The following is a 19,668-nucleotide window of genomic DNA, read 5'->3' on the forward strand; positions in this document are numbered from 1 at the left end:
GTGTTTCGCGCCGACCTTTAAATCGACATGAGTTGTCTGGTCGCAGATGTCGCAAGCGCAGGGATAAGGCAGTGAAGAGTGAAGGAAAGAAAACTATCTCTCTCCCGGAATTAGGTAAGCCCGAAGTCCGCTTGGCGAGAAGACAACAATACTCCGTACCAATATCAACACCAGACTCAGTGCGTGATAGTGAGTCCCAAGCGTCGGCCAACATTGACATGCATTGGCAATTCTGCCTGTCGACCTGCAGTCTGCGCATGTAGGCGACGGTCACAAGATGGATGCAGATTTCATGAAAACATCCTTGCTGGACACAGTCATTCCTGAAGACACAACCACTGAACTGTCCAAGTTACTGGAATCGCATCTGAATGGCTCAAATGATTTCACGCGACTACTGCCGTTGAAGGAAAGAGACACTTTATTCTTTGGTACGCACCATTTCCTCGCAGTGCAAGAATGCCGTCTTACTCATTGTTAGATCAGACGAAAGATTGAGGGCGTTAGCTGTGCTACAGGTGCCACACTGCGATGAGGATGTCTTGAAATCGTATCTTTCACGCCTCTCATACAAAGTCGATGTGTGGGCCATCGACGAGTCAGTCAACAATGGACCAGCCACGGTTGCATCGACTCCGCAAAGAGACTTGATATTCTCACATGAAGCTATCCAGAAAAACGAGCCTTTGGTTCTTGCCAGCCAGTCCACGGACAGTGATCGCGATTTGACCCTGATATGGGAGATTGAGATCGCTCTACACCGACCAAGATTCCGCGTTTCACAGCCGAGCATTGTTTTCGTACCTTCGGCGACTGTCAGCTCTTTTCAAGATCATCATCAGAACCCGGCAGACCTGACACCCTTCCGACCACTCGAAGCAAATGTTCTCGAACCCATGCGCTTCATTCCGGGGCTTCAACGAAACCCGCCATATCTAGCTGCCTCAAGGCTAGAGAGGGTGCTACCCGTGACTGCCACACATAAGCAGAGGTATCACATAGCGCACGTTCCTTCAAGGCGATACAGAGCAGTTCCAGCCGCCATTGCTAGAGTTCGATATCAGAGGGTCAATACGCTGATACCCACACCCACCAACATTGCCTTGCTAGACGTGGAGATTGTTCCTTTCGTGCAGATTGACGCCTCTGTACAAGACGTTCATCTCGACTTGAAACACGGACGGGCTGAATCAATCATGCCCGAATTCTTCCCTATGCAGTGTCAATCTGGCGAGTGCCTTACCTTCATACACAAACTCCATCAGGATATCAATACAGCGGAAATACCGCTTGCTAACCCCAATATCGATGTGCTTTCCGTGAAGATCCAGTTACAAGTCCATTCGAGTGACATCTGCCGACCACTCATCTCGATGGACTGGACAACCCACGTCGACTTTACACAGGCCCTTAACCCTTCGTTTGGCCCCCCTTCACAGCCGATTCAGAGACCAAATCGACCGACAAGCCTCCCGGTCAATAATGGAAATGACTCCTCTGGCCCCGTTTTGCTGAACGGTACAAGCTTGCAGCCAACATCTGATGTCCTGTCACGAGATGGCCTTTCACTTTCATTCACAGCCTCGCATCCGCCTGTCATCATTGGAGAACCGTTTACGTGGAAGGTTCTGGTAGTCAACAACTCGTCAAAAGCAGCTAAACTCACGGTCATACCGTTGCCGCGTATTCAGAGACAAAACAGCCAAGCACAGTCCATGGCAAAGCGACATGCGCCAAAGTCCTCCACTGCATCTTTCCATCCTAGCGAGAGACGACACACGAGGGACAAAGACGACGTGGATGTTGCTCAAGCCATTGTGGACGAAAATGTCGTTTACGCCATGCATCATGCGAACGTGGTGCCCCCAGAGACCGACCTCATGGCCCTGACTGCCGAGTTGAGGATCGGACCTCTGGCACCCGGGCAGTGTCACGAAAGCGAGATCCAGATGATTGCTTTCGAAGCTGGCTCGCTTAAAGTGGATGCTATGAGAATTGTGGATTTGGTCAAAGAGGCCGAAGAGGGGAGTGGTGCTCTGGGTGTGGTTGTCGACATCAAGGATCTGCCCGATATCGTGGCCGTCAGGCGCGCGGATGAGGAATCGTAGCATAAACGATCGGTCACAAGTAGAGTCTTGAGGGCACACATCTCGCTGCTGAGTACACCAGCGTAGAAAGAGTCCTGCATATTGTGCTTGCTCGGACGTCTTTGATGTCCGTACGCAGGAAATATAATTTTATATTTTGACGACGTTTATCCGGCCCACGGACTCATCCGCATGTGACGGCATGTTTTCACCTCGTTAATCGGATCTTTCATGACATTAAACCCTTGCTGCTGTTTGGATTGTGACCCGATTGACATCTATCTGTGTCCTTGCCTGCATTTCCACCGTGGATCTCCATAGAATGGCCCGGATTGACAATGTCACGCAAGCGGCGCAACACTTCCTCTCCCGAAGCTGACGATTTACCTTTGCCGAAGCGACCCAACAGAGACGCGAGCTATGATGATAGCGAATACTCAGACGAGGAAGAGAGCAAGGAGGCTCCCCGTGTCAGCGAACACTCTGGACAAACAAGCGCATTTCCTGGTCTAGATGGTGACAGCGACGAGCTCTTCTATGGCCCAGCTGCTGATGGAATTGACTATCTGCGTATGGTCCGGTAAGTAGTAGTTTTCGCACCTGGCCTTTCCCTGGCTGTCGCTGAGTCGCTCTTCCAGTCACCGCAACCTGAGGCAGACGGACTGATTCGTTCTTTTAGATCTGAAGCCAAAGGCGTCCCTCATATCTTAACAGCACCCGACCTACGGACGGAGAGGAGACACCCGGGCCAGACAGAAGAAGGAGGCTACTTTCATGACGGCGCATATACTGCCATTGCGAAGAGTCCAACCAACCCTGCGGAGTCCCTTCCTCTAGCGCAGCAGCATTTCTACGATTCCCTACTTACACGGTTCCGACTCGTTCAAGCCTCGATGCGCTGCACCCCTCCGTTGTCCAGCATAGAAAGTCTCAATCCGGCACAGTTTATATCGTTTCCAGAAGCATCGCGGAAAGTACGCGCGCAGTGGGAAGCCCACATGTTGTCTAGTGACCCTCACCCTGTCCAAATCGCCTGCATGGATCCGGAAACAGTATTGGAACTGGTGAAATTTCTCAGAATGAGATTGAACACGTTAATGCAGAACAACTCCGCTGCGGCTCGGGTCGGGACTTGGGTGTGGGCTATTCTGGGCCGATGTAGAGATCGTGGGGAGCTGTCGAGCGAGGAAATCAGTGAACTTCGAGGCCTGGCGCAAAGAGCAGTGCTTTTGTTGCAGAAGCAGAATGCAAGGAGCAACGGTCGCATTTCAGAGAGAAATCTGGCATGGGAAGGGCCAAGCGAAGAGAGCGATGTCGATGAGTTCGATACTGGAGCTGACGAGGAGCGTATCAAGGAAAAGCTGGGGGGTCTGAACGAGGCGCCGGTCAACAACAAGCTGGTGGCTGTGACTCTTGACATGATTGTCACTGTGGTGGGTGAGGTATATGGTCAGCGGGATCTGCTCGAGTTGCGGACCAAATGGAGCGTCGATGGAAGTGCAACGTGATTTGGAAGAAGTCGAGATTTCAACCCAGTAATGTGTTCTTTCAATCACAGCTGGTGCGGTTCCAGCTTTGTCTCACACAAACACGAGCGGACCAGTTTATTTCCAGTCGAGATCGAAATCCTCTTTTTCTTGGAGTCTCCCGTTTTCCTGCCGGCAGCCGCATGAAAGTCACTGCCTCACTGCTTTACTGTTACACAACTGCGCATCAGAGATTCACACCATGTTTGCACCGTGTGAACTACATAACATCTTCCTCCTCATCCTCTCAATCGTCATCTGGCTCGTCATGGCAACCTCCTACAATCCTAACATCTCCAATGGCACTTGCTACTACACCAATGGTCAAGAGGCACCCTCCGAATTCATTCCATGCGGAAACGCAGCGCTTGGTCACATACCATGTTGCGAGTATAACGACATATGTTTGTCCTCCAATGCTTGCTACAACGCACCGTGTATGACTCACCACCTGTTACAAGAATCGTACTGACCTCTGAAAGATGGAGTGACTTACCTCGCTGGCTGTACGGATGCCGACTACGAAGATTCGGCTTGTCCTGATAAAGGCGATTTTGGAGGCAAGTGGTCGCTCTGTGTTGAATGGCGACACAGCTGACAGTGTCCAGATCAGACTTGGGCCGGTCTAGTCTACTGCAATGGGACCTCGAATGAATGGGTGGCTTGCGAGGACAGCGGAAGCACAGTCTCAGATCCATCTTACTGCTACTGCCCATCCACTTCAAGAACAGTTGCCTTCACCGATTCTTCGAGTCTCACGGACATCATGTCCTTACCCATCACTCTCGGTTCGAGCGTCTCTTGGAAAGACTTCTCAGCCTATGCTTCAGCCTATGCTTCAGCGCAGTCGCTATCGTCAGCGGCTTCCTCCAGCCCTAGCCTGACACAGCTGCTCCCCTCCGCGTCATCTACTACGGCTGGGTCTCCTAGTGTATCACCCTCTAATCAAGCCTCTCTGGTTACGTCGACGGTATCTGTACCATCTCCTTCGACGTCCGCTGCTGCGGTCTCGACACCGGGACTGAGTACTGGGAAAAAAGTGGGAATTGCTATGGGAGCAGCGGCTGCCGCAGTGATACTGTTGCTATCAGGATTTCTGGTGTTCCGGCACATGAGACGCAGACAAAAACATGAGGAGCCACGGAAGCCGCCTATGATGGATTTGACTCGACCACATTCGGGTGATGACCAACCAGATCCAGATATGAGGAGTCCTGCCTGGTCCGGTCACAAATCGGAATTGGCAGCTGATGAGACTACACGTGCCTCGCCTGCACCTCTTTATCAAGCGTTCACGGAGCGGCCACAGAGCGTCGAAGTTGAGGGCAAACCAGCTCGATTGTCCCCAGCTCGACTTACTCAGGATGGCGGATATTCTTTGCCCGGGCAAAAAGGTACATACTACGAGATGGCCGGTTGACGGGAGATTGAGAAGTTCTTGACGTACGACTGCTGGCACGCCACGAGATAGTCAAAGGCAACTAAGATGTACGCAGTTGAATATTTCCAAACCTGTCATGAGAGCACAGTCTATCTCCGATCACGCTTCCTATGTCTCGTCTCCCCAATATCACAGACTACTCCGACTGCTGGTGCATCATCCGTATGGGCTGGGATGGTTCTTCCCTCGGCATGTCCCCCGCATTACTCCGGCGGCAATTTGCTCCAATATCATGTTTCATTTAGGTATGCAAGAACTCATTGAAAGATGAACTTGTAGTTGTATTGATGGTTTCTGGACGAATCTCGGCTGCTTTTATCAGAGCATTTGCAGGATATCGCGCGTCATATTCCCCAGCTGTTCGATCCTGGTCTTTACCAGATCACCTCAAAATGTCCACATACAAAGGTCAAACGCCATCCGACCTCAAGGTCGACCCCCGCATTGTTCCGTTCTTTGAACGATTCTACGCCGTGTCTGATGATCCAGAGGCCCATGAAGAATATGCCCAGTCTTTCGTGCCCGACGCCGACTTCGCCATGGGGGCCAAAAAGATTGTTGGCTATGACGGGATCCTCGAGCTGAGACACGGTTTGTGGGCAGGCCCTGTCAAGTCCCGCAAACATAGCCTCACCAAGATCTTTCCGTTTGGTGGTGGGAGCAACGAACTTATGCTGTACGGGACTGTGGCCTACGGGTTGAAGAATGGAAAGGAAGTCACCGTTGACTGGGCCGCGAGGGCTGTCATGGCAGAGCACCAGGATGCTTTGAAGTTTAAGCTCTATCAGGTCTACGTGGTGAGTGTGATGGAATATGTTGAAGAATGTTTGCTGATGCTAGAGTCCCAGGATTCCACGCCTGTCGCCAATGCGGCTAAGGAGTAACAGGAGAACTGGTGACTCCCACGTGTTCCATCAGAATCACAAGCTTCGCCAGATCTGCCAGGCAATTGTCCTGGGCTCCTAGATAATGCATAACCATCTCTTATCTGGCGGGCCATGATACGTGTTCACTGTCCCACTTTGTCTATGCCTGCTGCACGAATCGCCGCCGAGGCTGCGATGCTATGCGTGAGCTCTAAGGCCTCAATCGTTGGGGATCGCGCGGGAATGGTGTCGCTTGTCGAACATTGTCCAACCCCAAGAAAAACATGACGATTCGGTTCAGTCCCAAACCTCCACCGGCGTGCGGCCGACATCCCTGTCTGAATGCGTTGACGTAGTCCGAGAATCCGTCTGCGTTGGGATCAAGACCCTTGCCTCTCATCGCTGCTTCCAGCTCGGCGGCCTCGTTGACACGTTGAGCTCCCGACATGATCTCCTCACCTCGCATGAAGAAATCGTATGAGTTGGATAGTCTCGGGTCGGTAGGGTGTTTCTTGGTGTAGAATGGTCGCACTGACATTGGGAATTCGTCAAGGACGTAAAAGTCGGTGTCGTATTTCTCGCGGATCAGCTGGCCCAGTCTTTTCTCTTGTGCCGTTGTTAGATCGGTCACTAGGTTGTCTTGTTCCGTGGTATCGACACCTGCGTCTTTGAGGATCTGGATGCCGTCGAAGTATTTCAGCCTTAGTGCCTTGCCATCCTTGATCCTGAAGTCGCCAGCCCTGGGGAAGTACTTGTGCACCACGGCGATTTCGTCCTTGTACCGGGCCCCGAGTTCTTGCACAATGAAAACGATCAGTTTCTCCGCAAATTCAAGCACTTCGTGGTAGTGGTGATCGAAGACCAGTTCGAAATCGAGGCCGGTGAACTGCGACTTTGTTAGCCCGGCTCCCGGGAGCACGCTGCTGAGCTTACCTCGGTCATATGTCGATGGGTGTTACTGTTCTCAGCACGGAACACAGGACCAATTTCGAAGACGCTCTCGCAGTCACCAGCAATCAGCATCTGCTTGTGCAGCTGTGGACTCTGGGCGAGAAAGCCGCTTTTGCCAAAGTAGTTGTTGACCTCAAAAACACCACTTCCACCCTCTGTGGCAGCGCCCAGGAGTTTTGGGGTGTTGAACTTTCTTGAGCCACTTTTTCGCATGTATTCTTCGAACAGTCCTTCCACGGCGCTCGATATCGTGAAGATGGCTTGATTGCACTCGGTCTGGAGATCGATTACTCGGTTATCGAGTCGGGTCTTCAATGTCACGATAGGGGCACCCTCGGCATCAACTTGTCCTTCCTGTTCAACCGCTGGCGGGGGTCGTTCGGCATCCTTGACCTGCATGGGGATCGTCTCGGCTGCTTGAGCAATGAGGTAGATCTTGGTGACGTGCAACTCGAGGTCGCTGATCGAGGCCGATGCAACTGGAGGATCGGGCTTCTTGACTAGACCGGTGACTCGCACGAACGAGTTGACGTTCACTCCTGTTGACCATTTGACCATTTGCTTTGACACTGCATCTCCACTAGCAGCGACCACAGCCTGAATGGTTTTGCCCTGCTGTCGAAGCATCAGGAAAGCCAGTTTTGCACTCTGACTCCGACTGTTGTGGATTCTTGTTATAACTGTGACTTCCTTGTTGACATCTTCTTCGCTCAGCTTCTTGAGATGTGTGATCTGCACTTTGTCGTCTGGTAGGTCGCCGTATTTGTCCATGGCTGTGTCCTCGGACGCCTGCGACTGTTGGGCAGCTCGCTTTTCTGCATCCGCCTTCTTTGCTGCCTCCTTTTTCGCAGCCTTTTCGGCTTCCTTCTGTGCCTTCTTCAAAGCATTCTTGGAGGGTGCGCCATCAGCAGAGACATTGGGGTTGTCTTTTGCGTGGGTTGGTAGAGAGGCTTCGGACATGTTGACTTCTCAATGTGGGCTGCTCTGGGAAGAGATTGAGAGAAAGACAAGATCGAACGTTGTGAAGCACGAGACAGATTTGGTGAACGACTGCAATTCGGAGTCATACCACACATGTAAAGCCCGCGCAAAGAAAGTGGGCTGCGAAAAAGTGTCGAGGGGTCTAAATTATGAATCAGAGGCTTCTCCAATTCTGCGCGGTTGAAGTAAAGGTTGCTCCCGCCGGGTACATCTTGACCGAGCCACCATTGACAGAAGATGCCAGCATCGCCATTGTAGCCGTTCGTTGAAGTCATTCAAAGGCTGTTTAGGTACCGAACACGTATGTACTTGATCATTGCTGAGGTATTCACAGTCTCATTCCCATGTCTCTGCGTCCATTTCGGCAAGAATCATGCGTCTTGTCGCGTCTTCTTGGACCCATTGCTCAACCCTGTTCACGGTGTCCTGCACCAGTGCAATATACGTCTCCCCCATTTTGAACATGGAAGTATGTGCTTGTACCTCATCGATTCCTGTCATGTGGACCTTGATCCACATTGAATCTCTTTGTCCGGTAGAGGAACTCCTTGAAGGAAGCATACAGAACGTCCGGTCCTTCGGCTTCTTCGCTGGCTTCTCCTCGGCTTGCTCCTTCTGACCGTCATGATCCTCGCGGATGTCGTTCGAAGTTGCCGACCCGAGCTTCTCATCTTCCTCGTCCAGCAATTGGGACTGCTCCTGGGCTGTCAATATGGCTTCTGCCGGAGGTTGTGGCAACAACTCGTTCGAAATGCCCGAGGGCTGGGGGCCAATGCCGAGGGTTTCCAGGTCCTTGGCAATTACTTCGTCTTTTGTGATGACTTCATCATCGCGGTGCTCTTCGAGTGACAATCGTGGGCTCGCAGTCGATGTCAGGGATAAACTGTTGGGCGTGCTGGTCCCAGATTTGTCTTGCGCAAGGGTGTGCTGAGCATCAGCCTCCTCAGGAAGCTCCAAGAGATCGGGTGCTTTGCTAGCTGAGACGTTTTCGCGTTTGACTGGACCCGTGCTCGCTGTATAATAGTTGACAAAGCGCACCCGCTTGTTCAGACGATCGTTTGCAGCTTTAGGTCTCATCAGCTCGTTGACGTCCTCCAACGCCCGAATGGCGCTATAGCGTCTTCTTAGTCCAATGTAATCTGCTAGACAGCCTCCAAATTCAAGATGTGAAGACACATAGTCGCTCGCGGCCTTGGACAGTGCACCAGCATGCTTATTCCAGAAGTACCACGCCCTCTCAAGCTTGCCCTTTCTATTCACCAGGCGCATGTCGTTGTCATAGGATGGGTTGTATGTTGGATCAGAGGTGACAGGGCTTGGTTCAGAGAATGGCGCAAAATCTGGCAAAGCAGCTTCCGCCAATTCGGCAGGCGTGCGAAACAAGCTGGCAATGCCTGTGCCCACCACTCCTGGGTGCATCCCAAAGTAAGGGGTATCGAACGCAAGAAGTCCCAAAATTCGATGCCGGAAGAGCTCATTGCTCTGTGCGGCATCAGGAGGCAACAGAACCACCTCGGCAGCAAGGATGCCGCCCAGGCTATGGCCTGCCAGGATCACATCTGTGGTGTCTGACTCATGATTAGCAAGCCTAGAACAGAATCAGTAGATGCCTTGATAGTGGAGCAGCGGAGCCGTACCACTTGCTGAAGTCATTTGTCGCAAACGAGATGTTCTTGCGGCTTTTGTACCTCGGATAGATTTTGGTGTAGACGACATGAGTGGGTGCTAATGCGGTGCTCAGAAGACCATGCACATGAGCAGGAAAACTCCTGAAACTCGTTTCATCACCCAGAAACCCATGGATATAGATGATTAGCAGAGTTCTCCGCTCGTCACTGGCAGACTTTACAAGGCCAAGTGACTGCGTTGACGATGCTCGGGGATCATTGAGGCCGCCGGAATAGACAGAATTTGACGCTTGCGGGATTGTCAAAGTGGGATTTCGAAAGCCTTCTTGGTTAGAATCCTGATCGGCGTGGTCGTGCAATGTCGTCGTGTTATTAGGTTGAACAGGAAGCGTTCGGGGAGGCAGCGGAGGTTTTGCTGCCATGACGGCAGTAAAGGCGATGAGATGGCAGCATTGCTCGAATGTTCAGTTCGAAGGTCTGAATATGATGAAATTGACTGTATGTCATAAACAGGTCTTGCTGTCTACTGCATCGTGGACAAGCGATAGGGCTCCGAGTGATGGGGTGATAAGTTAAGTCCAGTCTTTCGGCTTGTAAACTAGGGAGCACAGCCACTCACGCATCGCATCTGAATCCGAGTTACTTGATCAACATTGCTGCGTCATTGCGCATGAGTCCATCACAGCCATTTTCTTGCCTGCAACTCGAATGTGAAACACAACACACGATTCACAATTGCTGTTTGGCGATATTGTTGGTACTGCGTCTAGAGCGACAGATTCAGTGAATGTACCCTTGGCCACAAGACTTCCTATCATACAAGCCTTGAGCCTGTCATGGCGCCGCAAGTCGAGATATCAATACCCAACACGACGGTTTCGGGAACGTCCAAGCCTTACACGATTTACAACATCACATTACGCCTTCCTCTTCGATCCTTCACCGTCCAGAAGCGCTACTCTGACTTTGTCGCTCTGCATAGTGGTCTGACTGATCAGGCCGGCTCTCCTCCACCAGCCTCACTCCCAGCGAAATCGTGGTTCTCCAAGACCGTCTCAAATCCACAACTAACCGAAGAACGACGGCAAGCCTTGGAAACATATCTTAAGACGATCAACGAAATCGATGACTCACGATGGAGGACTACAAGCGTGTGGAGGACGTTTCTCAACCTTCCCACTTCTTTTGCAAGCCAAACATCAAGCAAAGCTGGCGCTCTGCACTCGGTTATCACAGGTCCGGCAGGAGGCGGCGCGCCCATTACAGACCCCGTGGTATGGTTGGATTGCCACAGAGACATGAAAGCGCAGCTTCAGGATGCCCGCCTAAGTCTCACAAATCGTGATCAGGCTTCAACACCTCAGAAACAGCATGAGGCTAGCGCTACTGCCAAGAGCAGTCTTGTAAAGGCAGGCTCGATGATCAAGGCGCTGGAAGAAGGGCTCACGAACATCCAAAAAGCTTCTGACGAAGCTTGGGGAGGTCAGAAGTTGGGAGAAGGCGAGATCAGAAGAAGGAAAGATCTGATCGCAACGGCGAAGAAGGACAGGGATGGTCTTGAAAATCTCCTGAATGCCATGGCCACGAAGTCCAAGCTCGATACTGCTGTCGCATCCATACAGGACACGCAGCAATTGATGGGGAGCAAACCCAAAACTAGTGGCAGAGTTCTAGGGAAAGAGACGGCCGAGACGAGAGAGCTGGACAATCAAGGCGTACTGCAACTGCAGCAGCAAAAGATGGCCGATCAAGATCTGGACGTGGAAGAGCTGCGGAAGATTGTGATGAGGCAGAAGGAATTGGGGATCGCCATCAATCAAGAGCTTGAGGTGCAGAACGACATGCTCAGAATGGTCGACGAAGATGTCGATCGTGTACAGGGCAAGATCAACATCGCAAAACGAAGGATTGGCAAAATCTCATGAGGAGAAACATGCGACCAGTATCATTCAAAGCATCAAATGGGTATCACTCGCCCTTTCCGGGGACGTGCAAGGACATCAACATCCAGCCGACAGCATATTGTCAACATGACGTCCACATCAAGTTTCCGACTTGATAATCATAAAGGTATCGGCATCTGCTGTGCTTACGTCCGAGAACTCCGAGGCCTCATTGTCGATTAAGCTAAGCTTGTGCTTTCGAATCAAATAGCCCAGCTTCGCTCGGTCTCCACCAAGCTCTTTTGCAACGAGCCTCTTTTTCAACTGACGCAGAACGTCATTGTAAAGACCGGGTTCCTCCAAGCCCAGCATTTCTTCACGAAGCAGCCCGAGTTCCTCAAGCACTCTGTTATAATTGGCCTCTCCGTAACTCGTGCGGACGTGCTCTTGGATGATCGCGGACATCTGTTGCATAGTGTCTTTGATGCGTTCCATATTCTTTTCTCCTTCCATCATCTGCTTGAATCCGGCAACCGCATTGTCAGGGGAGATATTAGATCGGTCTTCCTTGCGGAACAGTTCTTGGACGTTAAGGCCGGATATCGGTTTTTCGGCTTCGCGATATCTGCGTCGTCCCTTTGCTTTGCTGGGAACCTTCTTCACGTCGGCGGCCGCAATCAACCTCGCCAGATTTTCCTTGCTCTGCTCCTGGAGGTCCTTAGGCTGCTTTGCGTACTTCTCCACAAACTCCTCGCCTTTCTTCAATCCTGCTTGACTATCAGGCTTGACTGCTCGGTCTTTGATCGCTCCCTCGATAGTATGCAGAGCCGGCGAGAATGTGTCATCCATAGCCATCAATTCGTCGTCATCATGGACCAGGCTCATGCCGTCAACAAAGTCACTCATGCTCTTCAATAGCATGGCATTTGGCAGGTTTCGATGTTCCGTCAACTCCTTGCCGGAAACAGTGAGCACTTTGTCCAAAGGCGGGAAACGGTATGACCGGACGTCTTCAGCAAAAGGCAAGACGTTCTCGATCAAGCATTCGATATCTTCTTCGATGAGTGGCGAAAGGGTTGTCAGGATTGGCTCCGACATGTCCTTCTTCACAAGTCGACCTACCGCAACTGAGCCAAGCTCAAAGAGAGCATGTACAAGCGAGGAGAGGGCGTAGGCTGCTTTGTCGTTGCCTTTCTGAGCAACAATCATGTTGGTATTGTCAAGAAGCATGTACCGTTCAACGTTTTCCACCGGTATAAAACCGAGGATATCGTACGCTGTGTAAGTCTCGAGTTTGGTGATGTTCTGTTCCGACTCTGAAATTGCGACGGCTGTGCGTCCGTATTCGTACCCTTTGGCCAGTTCTTCGCGCTTGATCTCCTTTAGATCTCCATCTTTCTCTTCATTATTAACGGTGTACTTGTATATATTGTGTACCGTTTGAAGGGCTTGGTCGTCGTCACCCGCTTGTTCGCGGACAACGTATGCGCTCGCCGTGGGTGGCCTTCTAATTTGAGTCTTCATATACCGCTCAACATCGATACACAACGCAGTATCGTAGGTCTCTGGATCCCCGAGTCTCAGTTGACCTCGGTACGTGGGAGTCGGTCGCACAGATTTGATGCGAGGTCGCGCCAGTTCGTCGATGGCTTCCTGCATCGTCCCAAACACTCCATCACATAGGTCCACCAGCTTCTTCAGTGTTCGCTCGTTGTCCATCTTCATTTCCAGTTTGTCTTCCTCTTTAAACCCATATTCAGGATCATCAAAGTCGATGCCCAAAATGACCAGCTCGATCCCATTGTTTTTGAATTGCTCGGCAGTGCTTTCAATGTCGTCGGCATCGATATGACCTGTCGCATTGGTGATTACCACGAGTCTCTTCTTGTACTTGAGGTGTCTGCAGTGTTTCATTATCATGTCGACAGCGATGATGATGCCCGAGAGGACATCTCGGTCGTCGGTCTTACTGGGCTGCAGCAACTTGGGGAGTGAGCGTAACTCGGGCATGAGGATTTGTGCAATGGGTTGAAGGACGCTGATATGTCTGTAGCTGTCCTCTTCTTGCATGTCGTTTGATGTGCCATCTGTTCCAAGCCCGACGATCCCTACTTGCAGCGTCTTCCTCCCTGTTGCAACAATGTCGGTTATTTTGTCCCAGAAATACTTGAGAGCCCAGTCCAAATCGCTCTGTTGGCGGTGTGAGTGCTTTTTCCCCATGGACCGGGCCACGTCTACAAGGTAGACGGTTGCTTCCTTCTCCATGGTGCCGCCTCCGTTCGCATCAGTGGGCTACGTCCAGCGAAAGTGTGAATCGTGGTGTGTTGGGCAGATATTGGTCATGAGTGTCGTAGAATCTGGCGACTTCTGGCACTATGGTACCACAGCGGCATGCACATGTTGTTAAGAACGTCGCAAATCCTGGAGGGACTACGAAGTGCTCACAAGGTTCGTAACATAGAAGCACATCACTCTCGCCGCAGAACATGCGGAGTCGCGAAATGACGCGAGGTCACGTGTACCACTTTACTCTACATTTTTCACGCGTTCCTGGTGTTTTGTCCGCGCCGAATGACGTTGACATTTTGATACTCCAGACCATTGAAACTTGAACACCTCCTTTGACATAGATACCATTAGATACAATTCTGTAATCGAAGCACAACCCTGTCAGCTGCTTCAATTGTCAAAGACAACGAATTCATCTGTCAAGATGCCTGACTCACTCATCTACTCCGCGGCTCCCTACCACATCATCAGGTGAATGCCGACTTGAACTCTTCGCAGAGAAAAACCACTGACATTGCGACAAGTTATGGCGTTCTCCTGGGGTCACAGGTTTTTCAGACCTTCGTTGGTGGAATAGTCGCATACAGATCCCTTCCTCGACCGCAATTCGCCACACTCCAGTCAGCTGTCTTTCCCATCTACTTTTCAATGCAGACTGCGCTTCCGATCCTTCTCGCCCTCACCTTTCCAGCCGAGCGGACCGCTATCGGAATGGCCCCTTCAAGTATCTCAGGAGTCCTGGAACCTGTCAACAGACTTCACGTGCTTGTGCCGCTCTCGACAATGCTTGTGACTGCTGCGGCCAATCTCCTCTACCTGGGCCCTGCAACCACGCAAGCCATGAAGGAGAGGAAACACCAGGAGACAAGAGATGGCAAGAAGAGTTATGATCCACCCCCACACAGCAAGGAAATGCAGGCCTTGAACGAACGGTTTTCTCGATTACATGGAGCATCGTCGTTGGTCAATGTCGTATCACTCGCCGCAGCAATTTGGTATGGTTTTTACCTTGCTGGTAGGATATCGTGAGCTCGTCATGGCATTTGGAAAGAAACATACAAGCTACCTCGGTTCATTGATTGCATGTGCCTTGCCTTCGCACGGGAAGATACTGATTTCAGGAGATATCCGTGAGATTCATCCTTTGCCTTTCCGCCACATTGCTGATCAAGGTTGCAATGCATCTGCCGGTTTGGCGCGATGTTCATCGAATCCGAAACAGCTGTAAGTGTGCAGGTACGTCCATATTGTCCTGGTCCTCTGACGCCCTAACTCGGAGACCTGTCAGCACCAATGCGACAACAGGGCTAGTCTGTATGTTCTGGGCTCTCACTAATGGACTGTGGATATTGGAGGTGCGACGAAGCTCCTCAACCTCCAGAATCACCAATCTTTCCGGAAATTGTTTTTTGATTACTGATGATATTCACTATGTTGCGGCATTCGTTCTGAAATCCTCGTGAAATAATCGAATTCCAACGGTTCACCTTGACCCCTTGATACCCATCGCTGGGTGCTGTGTTGGATGACCACAGTTATCAGCTTGATCTCACTTCTTCACGGTTATGTACTCATGCATACAAGCGAGGCACTGCAGTACTTGTATGTTCGCCGAACCAGCCATAAGCCCTTGAAACGTGTGTTTCGCCGGCCATCCCTAGTGCTTACCTGAGTACTTGGCCTATCATCTTGCCGAGATTCAAGCAACAATCTCCTCAGTGAAGCAGTTAGCCGCTGTCGTCCTTACGTCTGACCCATTATCACCAGCACCATGGGCAGTAACTATTGCTCTCAAGCCGTCACAAGGAAAGGTCCAGGACTTGCTTCCGGAGATCCTGTTCGCATTGCTGCGTTGCCCCATTGGCCACTTGCCCGAGGGAACAATGCAGCCGATCTCCTTGTGCTGACATTGGGCCTAGGGCATGTCGGTGTGGAGGCGCATTTCGTGTCAGAATGGCGCGAAAAGCATTCGTGTCAAGAATGGCGTTCAATGTTCATATACTGCTTCACCGGCTCTCGAGCCATTGAAGATGAGCGGTGACCCTTCCTTCTGTTATTATCAGAGTTAACGTTGCGTCCTTGGCCAAATGGACGGCTCAGGCGCAGGTCGCCGACCTTTGAGCCGCTCTTTGTACGACAGATTGTTCAACATCCCACCCACTCCAAACACCTCGGATTCGCAACATATCCTAAGCCCGATTATCCCACCGTACCACCGAAGCTACACCGTGGATAGTCTGACAAGCCCCCAAGAGAGATTCGTCGAGTTTACCAAGACCGAGTCGAATGATGTGCCTCCTATGTCGGTGCCGATTTCAAACGCCTTGCTCGAGTCGCCCAAGCAGGCGATCAAGAAGGGCTTCTGGGCAAACTCCTCGAAGCTTCTTCCACATCTCGCGGCCTCCGTCATTACACTTGTGGTAGTGGAGATCAACTTTCGAAGTCTTTACTGGATGGACTTGGTGGCCCCTAACGTTCACATCCTGCCTGGCATCAGCCAAGGAGGTGCGCTAAATGCTCTGCAACTAGCTGCTAAGCTACACGAACTGATCTTGGTCGCATCACTCGGCACGATCGTGATGCATGTTGCACAGGCACATATGGTTGGCAATCATGGTTTACCTCTGGGTCTTCTGACCAACAGTTTCGCGGTCGGATCAGGAGACTTTTTGAGGACCAAAGCGTTCTGGGCGTCGGCGTGGACATCGAAAGCTCATTATCTGCGCTTCTGGCTATTGTCCCTCCTCGCGACATTGTTGGCGACGTTGGCCGGCCCGTCGTCCGCCATTGCCGTTATCCCTTCCCTGAATTGGTTCCCACTCGATAAGCCTTTCGACTCCGATGTGCTTCCATACTATATCTTCAATCAAAGCACAGTGCTTTGGCCTGATAACGTTACCGGAGCAAGTGAAAACAGCGCGGAGGCCGGAATCAATTGTACCGCCGCAACTGTCGCCACACAGGTCGAGGAAGTATGTCCGGCGGGTGGATTCAGTAACGTCTATACGTGGGCTGGCAATTTACTGTTTGCGAACTCGTCAGCCGGAAGCAACATTCCTTTCCGGATGCTCGTGGTGACACTCGAAGAGTTCTGTCAACCCAAAGCTGCAATAGTCCATACGACGGAAGAGCTTCAGGGATGTCCCTCAACACCTTTATCACTGGGGCTCTTACTGCCTACTGGACATTTGCTCAGAACAATTTTGAGGGTCTCGGTCTGTTTGCTGCTCAACCAAAGCTCACTCTGAACACACCAATCTATGCGCCCAAGGTCGAAGTGCTATGCGACGGCTTTGATTATATGAATGAGACCGCCGTGCAGGATCGGTCACCCATCAGTTTTCCGAGCTTTACAAACAAATCGCTCCCAAGCGAAGGCTTTGTGTTACCCTATTCCGGCCTTTTTAATGACACAGACTTTCAATGGGTCGAGATGCCTGCTGGTCCTGACAATCCGACTTTGGGCGCCGTTGTCAGGGTCCCTTGGATATATCTGGATAGCGGCAATACGTCGTCATATGTATCGGAACAAGCGACGGAGATACATGCATGCAGTATATACGCCCAATGGATACCTGTCGACGTTTTCTATGAGCCCAGAAACAATGATCAGGTATCTTTCAATGTCAAAGGCCCACTCACGGACACTTGCCTGACAGCTGTACCACAAGATGCTGCGACCCATCAGCCGATTCGCAACATGACTATACATCTCGATTACGCCTCTGCCATGAACCAACTCATGCCGTTCCAAACAGACAATATTCCTGCAATTCCTGCCATGCTCGATCAAACTACGTTCGAGCAAGACGACGTTGGCCCCAACGACGGCATTGGCTATAAGTTCAAAGCTCCTTTCTTGGGGAGTGTGAATGGGGAAGAAAATGCGAATACAACGTTCGACGAAATCCGCAAGACTCGAGCCACCATGATATCGACTTTGTTGGCTGGCGTCGTAACGGATGGTCTCGCTCGCATTGGTGGTAACGGCATTTTCCCGTATTCAGCCGCGATGTTCTTGACGAACAAAACCGATTCTTCGGGAGGCCTAGTCGGGAGGTTCGTCGTTACGTCTGCAGAGGGTGGAGAGGATGAATCGCTGAATGCAACCTCTGCCGACGTGGGCAATTGGTTGCGCATTGATCCAGTGATTTCACGCTATGGCTATGGATATCGATGGCAGGGTTCGACTACGGCCAAATTTGGCATTGTGGTGCTCCTCATCCACCTCGCTCTTGCTGTGGTGCATACAATCTTCATTCTGTACAAAGTCATCGTCATGAGAGAAGGTCTGGTGAGTTCTTGGACGACAATCGCCGAGCTTCTTACTTTGGCGATGAATTCGAGCCCGTCATCAAGGTTGCAGAACACTTGCGCGGGCGTGGAGAAGGCAAAGACGTGGAGGCAAGTCGTCGCCGTAAGAGAAACATACCCTGGGCATCTAGAAATGGTCGTTGGGCCGAGCGACAAACAACGTCACCCATTGCCTCAGGCGGGCCGTGAGTACGGGCACCTGGTGGAGTGATGCATCGTGCTCTTGTGGCGGATGCTTGATAGCCTTTTTGATCCTTCTGATACACTGCTTGGTGTCTGGGTTGTCAATGCCCTCTTATGCGATGATTTGGTCAACGGCCTCCTTCATTCGATCCGGTAATGGTGGGAGCTGATAGTGTCATAGGCACCCTATACTCCTGCTGTTCAATGCTCACAGGAGACAAGATTCCAAACATAACATCATCGAGGTCGCACAGGGGGTTTTCGTCCCCATGCATCCCATCAATGCCAGGGCGTCAGGCGCCTTTGTGGCTGTGGTCAGTGAGTGGCTGTATGCAATTAGACCGCTCTCATTCATCCCCATGTTTGACGGAGCTGACCCGGAGAATTTCCACCTACACGAAATCTCGTAGTTTGCTGCCGGATTGAGTGGACGTTGTGCACAACCGTTGACCCTCACCCTTCACATTTCGAGTTGTAAGACTCGCTGCTTACAAACCTCCACTCAGAGCGTTTTTTCTCCACAAAGTGTGAGTAAGTATAGGTCCTTTTGATCTCCACAGCTCGTGTATGTAGCAGCGTGCCATTAAATCAATGGACATGGCAGAGTGCTTTCGGGGCTGTCTCGGTCGATACTCAATACAAGGCTGAGCATCATTCGGCCCCTGGTGTTGAAGTGGCATATCCCCCTTTTATCACAACAACAATGGAGGGATGAATCCCAGTGACGATCCATGACAGCCGTCGACCAAGGCCTAGGACTCACTTATATGCGCTGACCTGCACGACATTCAGACCAGAATTCTGCAACCAATCTCAATATCTGTTGTACCACCATCACCACGGTTACCTTCCGCCAAGTAATCCCATCTTTGGCGTTGACGAATTCTCAGTTCAAGATGAGGTCCCTCAACATCTTTCTTTCCCTACCTCTGTTGGCCTATGCCCAGAGCAGCTCCACCAATTTCCTTGGGTCAACTCCGAGTCAACGCCATATCATCGACCAGGTTCAAGCGCTCCAGGTCATCAACGCGGCTGCAACGAAGGCTGCGAACATCTCAGTGGCCGAACAGATTTCGGTTGTTGACCCATCCGGTGCTCTTGTCGCAATTCTGAAAATGGACAATGCCTTCCCTGCGAGCTTCGACATCGCCACCAAGAAAGCAAGAACCGTTGCAGACTTTAATGGGGCCTACACCACGGCCGACCTCTTCAACCTCACACAGCCTGGTGACGCTCTGTTCGGCCTGGAAGAGACCAACGGTGGACTGATTGTCTTTGGGGGTGGGTTGCCCATCTTTGTCGGCGGGGTTTTCATTGGGGCGGTAGGCTGCAGTGGTGGAAGTAATGACCAGGACGTGACCATTGCAACTGCTGGTGTGAACGCCATAGGCAGCGTTTCATAAGAGCTGGACATTCGGAGGGCAGTGGTTGCGCTTAGTGAGAATGTTATACGGGCAACATGTCTCGAGTGAATATGGTGGCGCTATGTTCTCGATGGAGTTGGTTGTACATAATAGCG

General features: G+C 51.4%; 11 protein-coding genes across 11 annotated transcripts; 8 read left to right on the forward strand and 3 right to left on the reverse strand.

Annotated features, from left to right (window-relative positions):
* Positions 1-178: 178 nt before the first annotated feature.
* Positions 179-2,257, forward strand: EDD37DRAFT_104833 (TRAPP trafficking subunit Trs65-domain-containing protein). Its single transcript, XM_062809151.1, has 2 exons — positions 179-431; positions 487-2,257. The coding sequence occupies exons 1-2, from the start codon at positions 278-280 to the stop codon at positions 2,106-2,108; spliced, it is 1,776 nt and encodes a 591-aa protein (XP_062676340.1). The 5' UTR covers positions 179-277; the 3' UTR covers positions 2,109-2,257.
* A 1-nt stretch (position 2,258) lies between these two features.
* On the forward strand, positions 2,259-3,860 carry EDD37DRAFT_105010 (uncharacterized protein). The gene is made up of 2 exons (XM_062809156.1): positions 2,259-2,667; positions 2,767-3,860. Exons 1-2 carry the CDS (start codon positions 2,426-2,428, stop codon positions 3,593-3,595), a joined length of 1,071 nt encoding a protein of 356 aa, XP_062676341.1. The 5' UTR covers positions 2,259-2,425; the 3' UTR covers positions 3,596-3,860.
* Positions 3,861-3,881: 21 nt separating this feature from the next.
* EDD37DRAFT_646170 (uncharacterized protein) lies at positions 3,882-5,033 on the forward strand (the record flags this gene model as incomplete). Its single annotated transcript, XM_062817706.1, has 3 exons — positions 3,882-4,050; positions 4,096-4,188; positions 4,222-5,033. 3 exons carry the CDS (start codon positions 3,882-3,884, stop codon positions 5,031-5,033), a joined length of 1,074 nt encoding a protein of 357 aa, XP_062676342.1.
* A 207-nt stretch (positions 5,034-5,240) lies between these two features.
* Positions 5,241-6,035, forward strand: EDD37DRAFT_104837 (uncharacterized protein). Its single transcript, XM_062809152.1, has 3 exons — positions 5,241-5,301; positions 5,355-5,851; positions 5,903-6,035. The coding sequence occupies exons 2-3, from the start codon at positions 5,447-5,449 to the stop codon at positions 5,936-5,938; spliced, it is 441 nt and encodes a 146-aa protein (XP_062676343.1). The 5' UTR covers positions 5,241-5,301; positions 5,355-5,446; the 3' UTR covers positions 5,939-6,035.
* On the reverse strand, positions 6,035-7,979 carry EDD37DRAFT_104883 (aspartyl-tRNA synthetase). Its single transcript, XM_062809155.1, has 2 exons — positions 6,854-7,979; positions 6,035-6,806 (listed from the first exon to the last, which is right to left on the reverse strand). The coding sequence occupies exons 1-2, from the start codon at positions 7,829-7,831 to the stop codon at positions 6,132-6,134; spliced, it is 1,653 nt and encodes a 550-aa protein (XP_062676344.1). The 5' UTR covers positions 7,832-7,979; the 3' UTR covers positions 6,035-6,131.
* Position 7,980: 1 nt separating this feature from the next.
* EDD37DRAFT_104882 (uncharacterized protein) lies at positions 7,981-10,109 on the reverse strand. The gene is made up of 2 exons (XM_062809154.1): positions 9,490-10,109; positions 7,981-9,440 (listed from the first exon to the last, which is right to left on the reverse strand). The coding sequence occupies exons 1-2, from the start codon at positions 9,900-9,902 to the stop codon at positions 8,189-8,191; spliced, it is 1,665 nt and encodes a 554-aa protein (XP_062676345.1). The 5' UTR covers positions 9,903-10,109; the 3' UTR covers positions 7,981-8,188.
* Positions 9,943-11,463, forward strand: EDD37DRAFT_105067 (Phox domain-containing protein). Its single transcript, XM_062809157.1, has one exon. It carries the CDS (start codon positions 10,317-10,319, stop codon positions 11,403-11,405), a length of 1,089 nt encoding a protein of 362 aa, XP_062676346.1. The 5' UTR covers positions 9,943-10,316; the 3' UTR covers positions 11,406-11,463.
* EDD37DRAFT_104856 (ATP-dependent DNA helicase 2 subunit 2) lies at positions 11,464-13,821 on the reverse strand. The gene has a single exon (XM_062809153.1). It carries the CDS (start codon positions 13,626-13,628, stop codon positions 11,523-11,525), a length of 2,106 nt encoding a protein of 701 aa, XP_062676347.1. The 5' UTR covers positions 13,629-13,821; the 3' UTR covers positions 11,464-11,522.
* Positions 13,822-14,076: 255 nt separating this feature from the next.
* On the forward strand, positions 14,077-14,681 carry EDD37DRAFT_646176 (uncharacterized protein; the record flags this gene model as incomplete). The annotated part of the gene is made up of 2 exons (XM_062817707.1): positions 14,077-14,123; positions 14,177-14,681. The coding sequence occupies 2 exons, from the start codon at positions 14,077-14,079 to the stop codon at positions 14,679-14,681; spliced, it is 552 nt and encodes a 183-aa protein (XP_062676348.1).
* A 1,058-nt stretch (positions 14,682-15,739) lies between these two features.
* On the forward strand, positions 15,740-18,177 carry EDD37DRAFT_646177 (uncharacterized protein; the record flags this gene model as incomplete). The annotated part of the gene is made up of 2 exons (XM_062817708.1): positions 15,740-16,689; positions 16,740-18,177. 2 exons carry the CDS (start codon positions 15,740-15,742, stop codon positions 18,175-18,177), a joined length of 2,388 nt encoding a protein of 795 aa, XP_062676349.1.
* Positions 18,178-19,045: 868 nt separating this feature from the next.
* EDD37DRAFT_605311 (uncharacterized protein) lies at positions 19,046-19,552 on the forward strand (the record flags this gene model as incomplete). The annotated part of the gene is made up of 1 exon (XM_062814808.1): positions 19,046-19,552. The coding sequence occupies one exon, from the start codon at positions 19,046-19,048 to the stop codon at positions 19,550-19,552; it is 507 nt and encodes a 168-aa protein (XP_062676350.1).
* Between the last annotated feature and the right edge of the window lie 116 nt (positions 19,553-19,668).

Source organism: Exophiala viscosa, assembly GCF_022695815.1.
Source record: "Exophiala viscosa unplaced genomic scaffold EDD37scaffold_1, whole genome shotgun sequence".
NCBI lineage: Eukaryota > Fungi > Ascomycota > Eurotiomycetes > Chaetothyriales > Herpotrichiellaceae > Exophiala > Exophiala viscosa.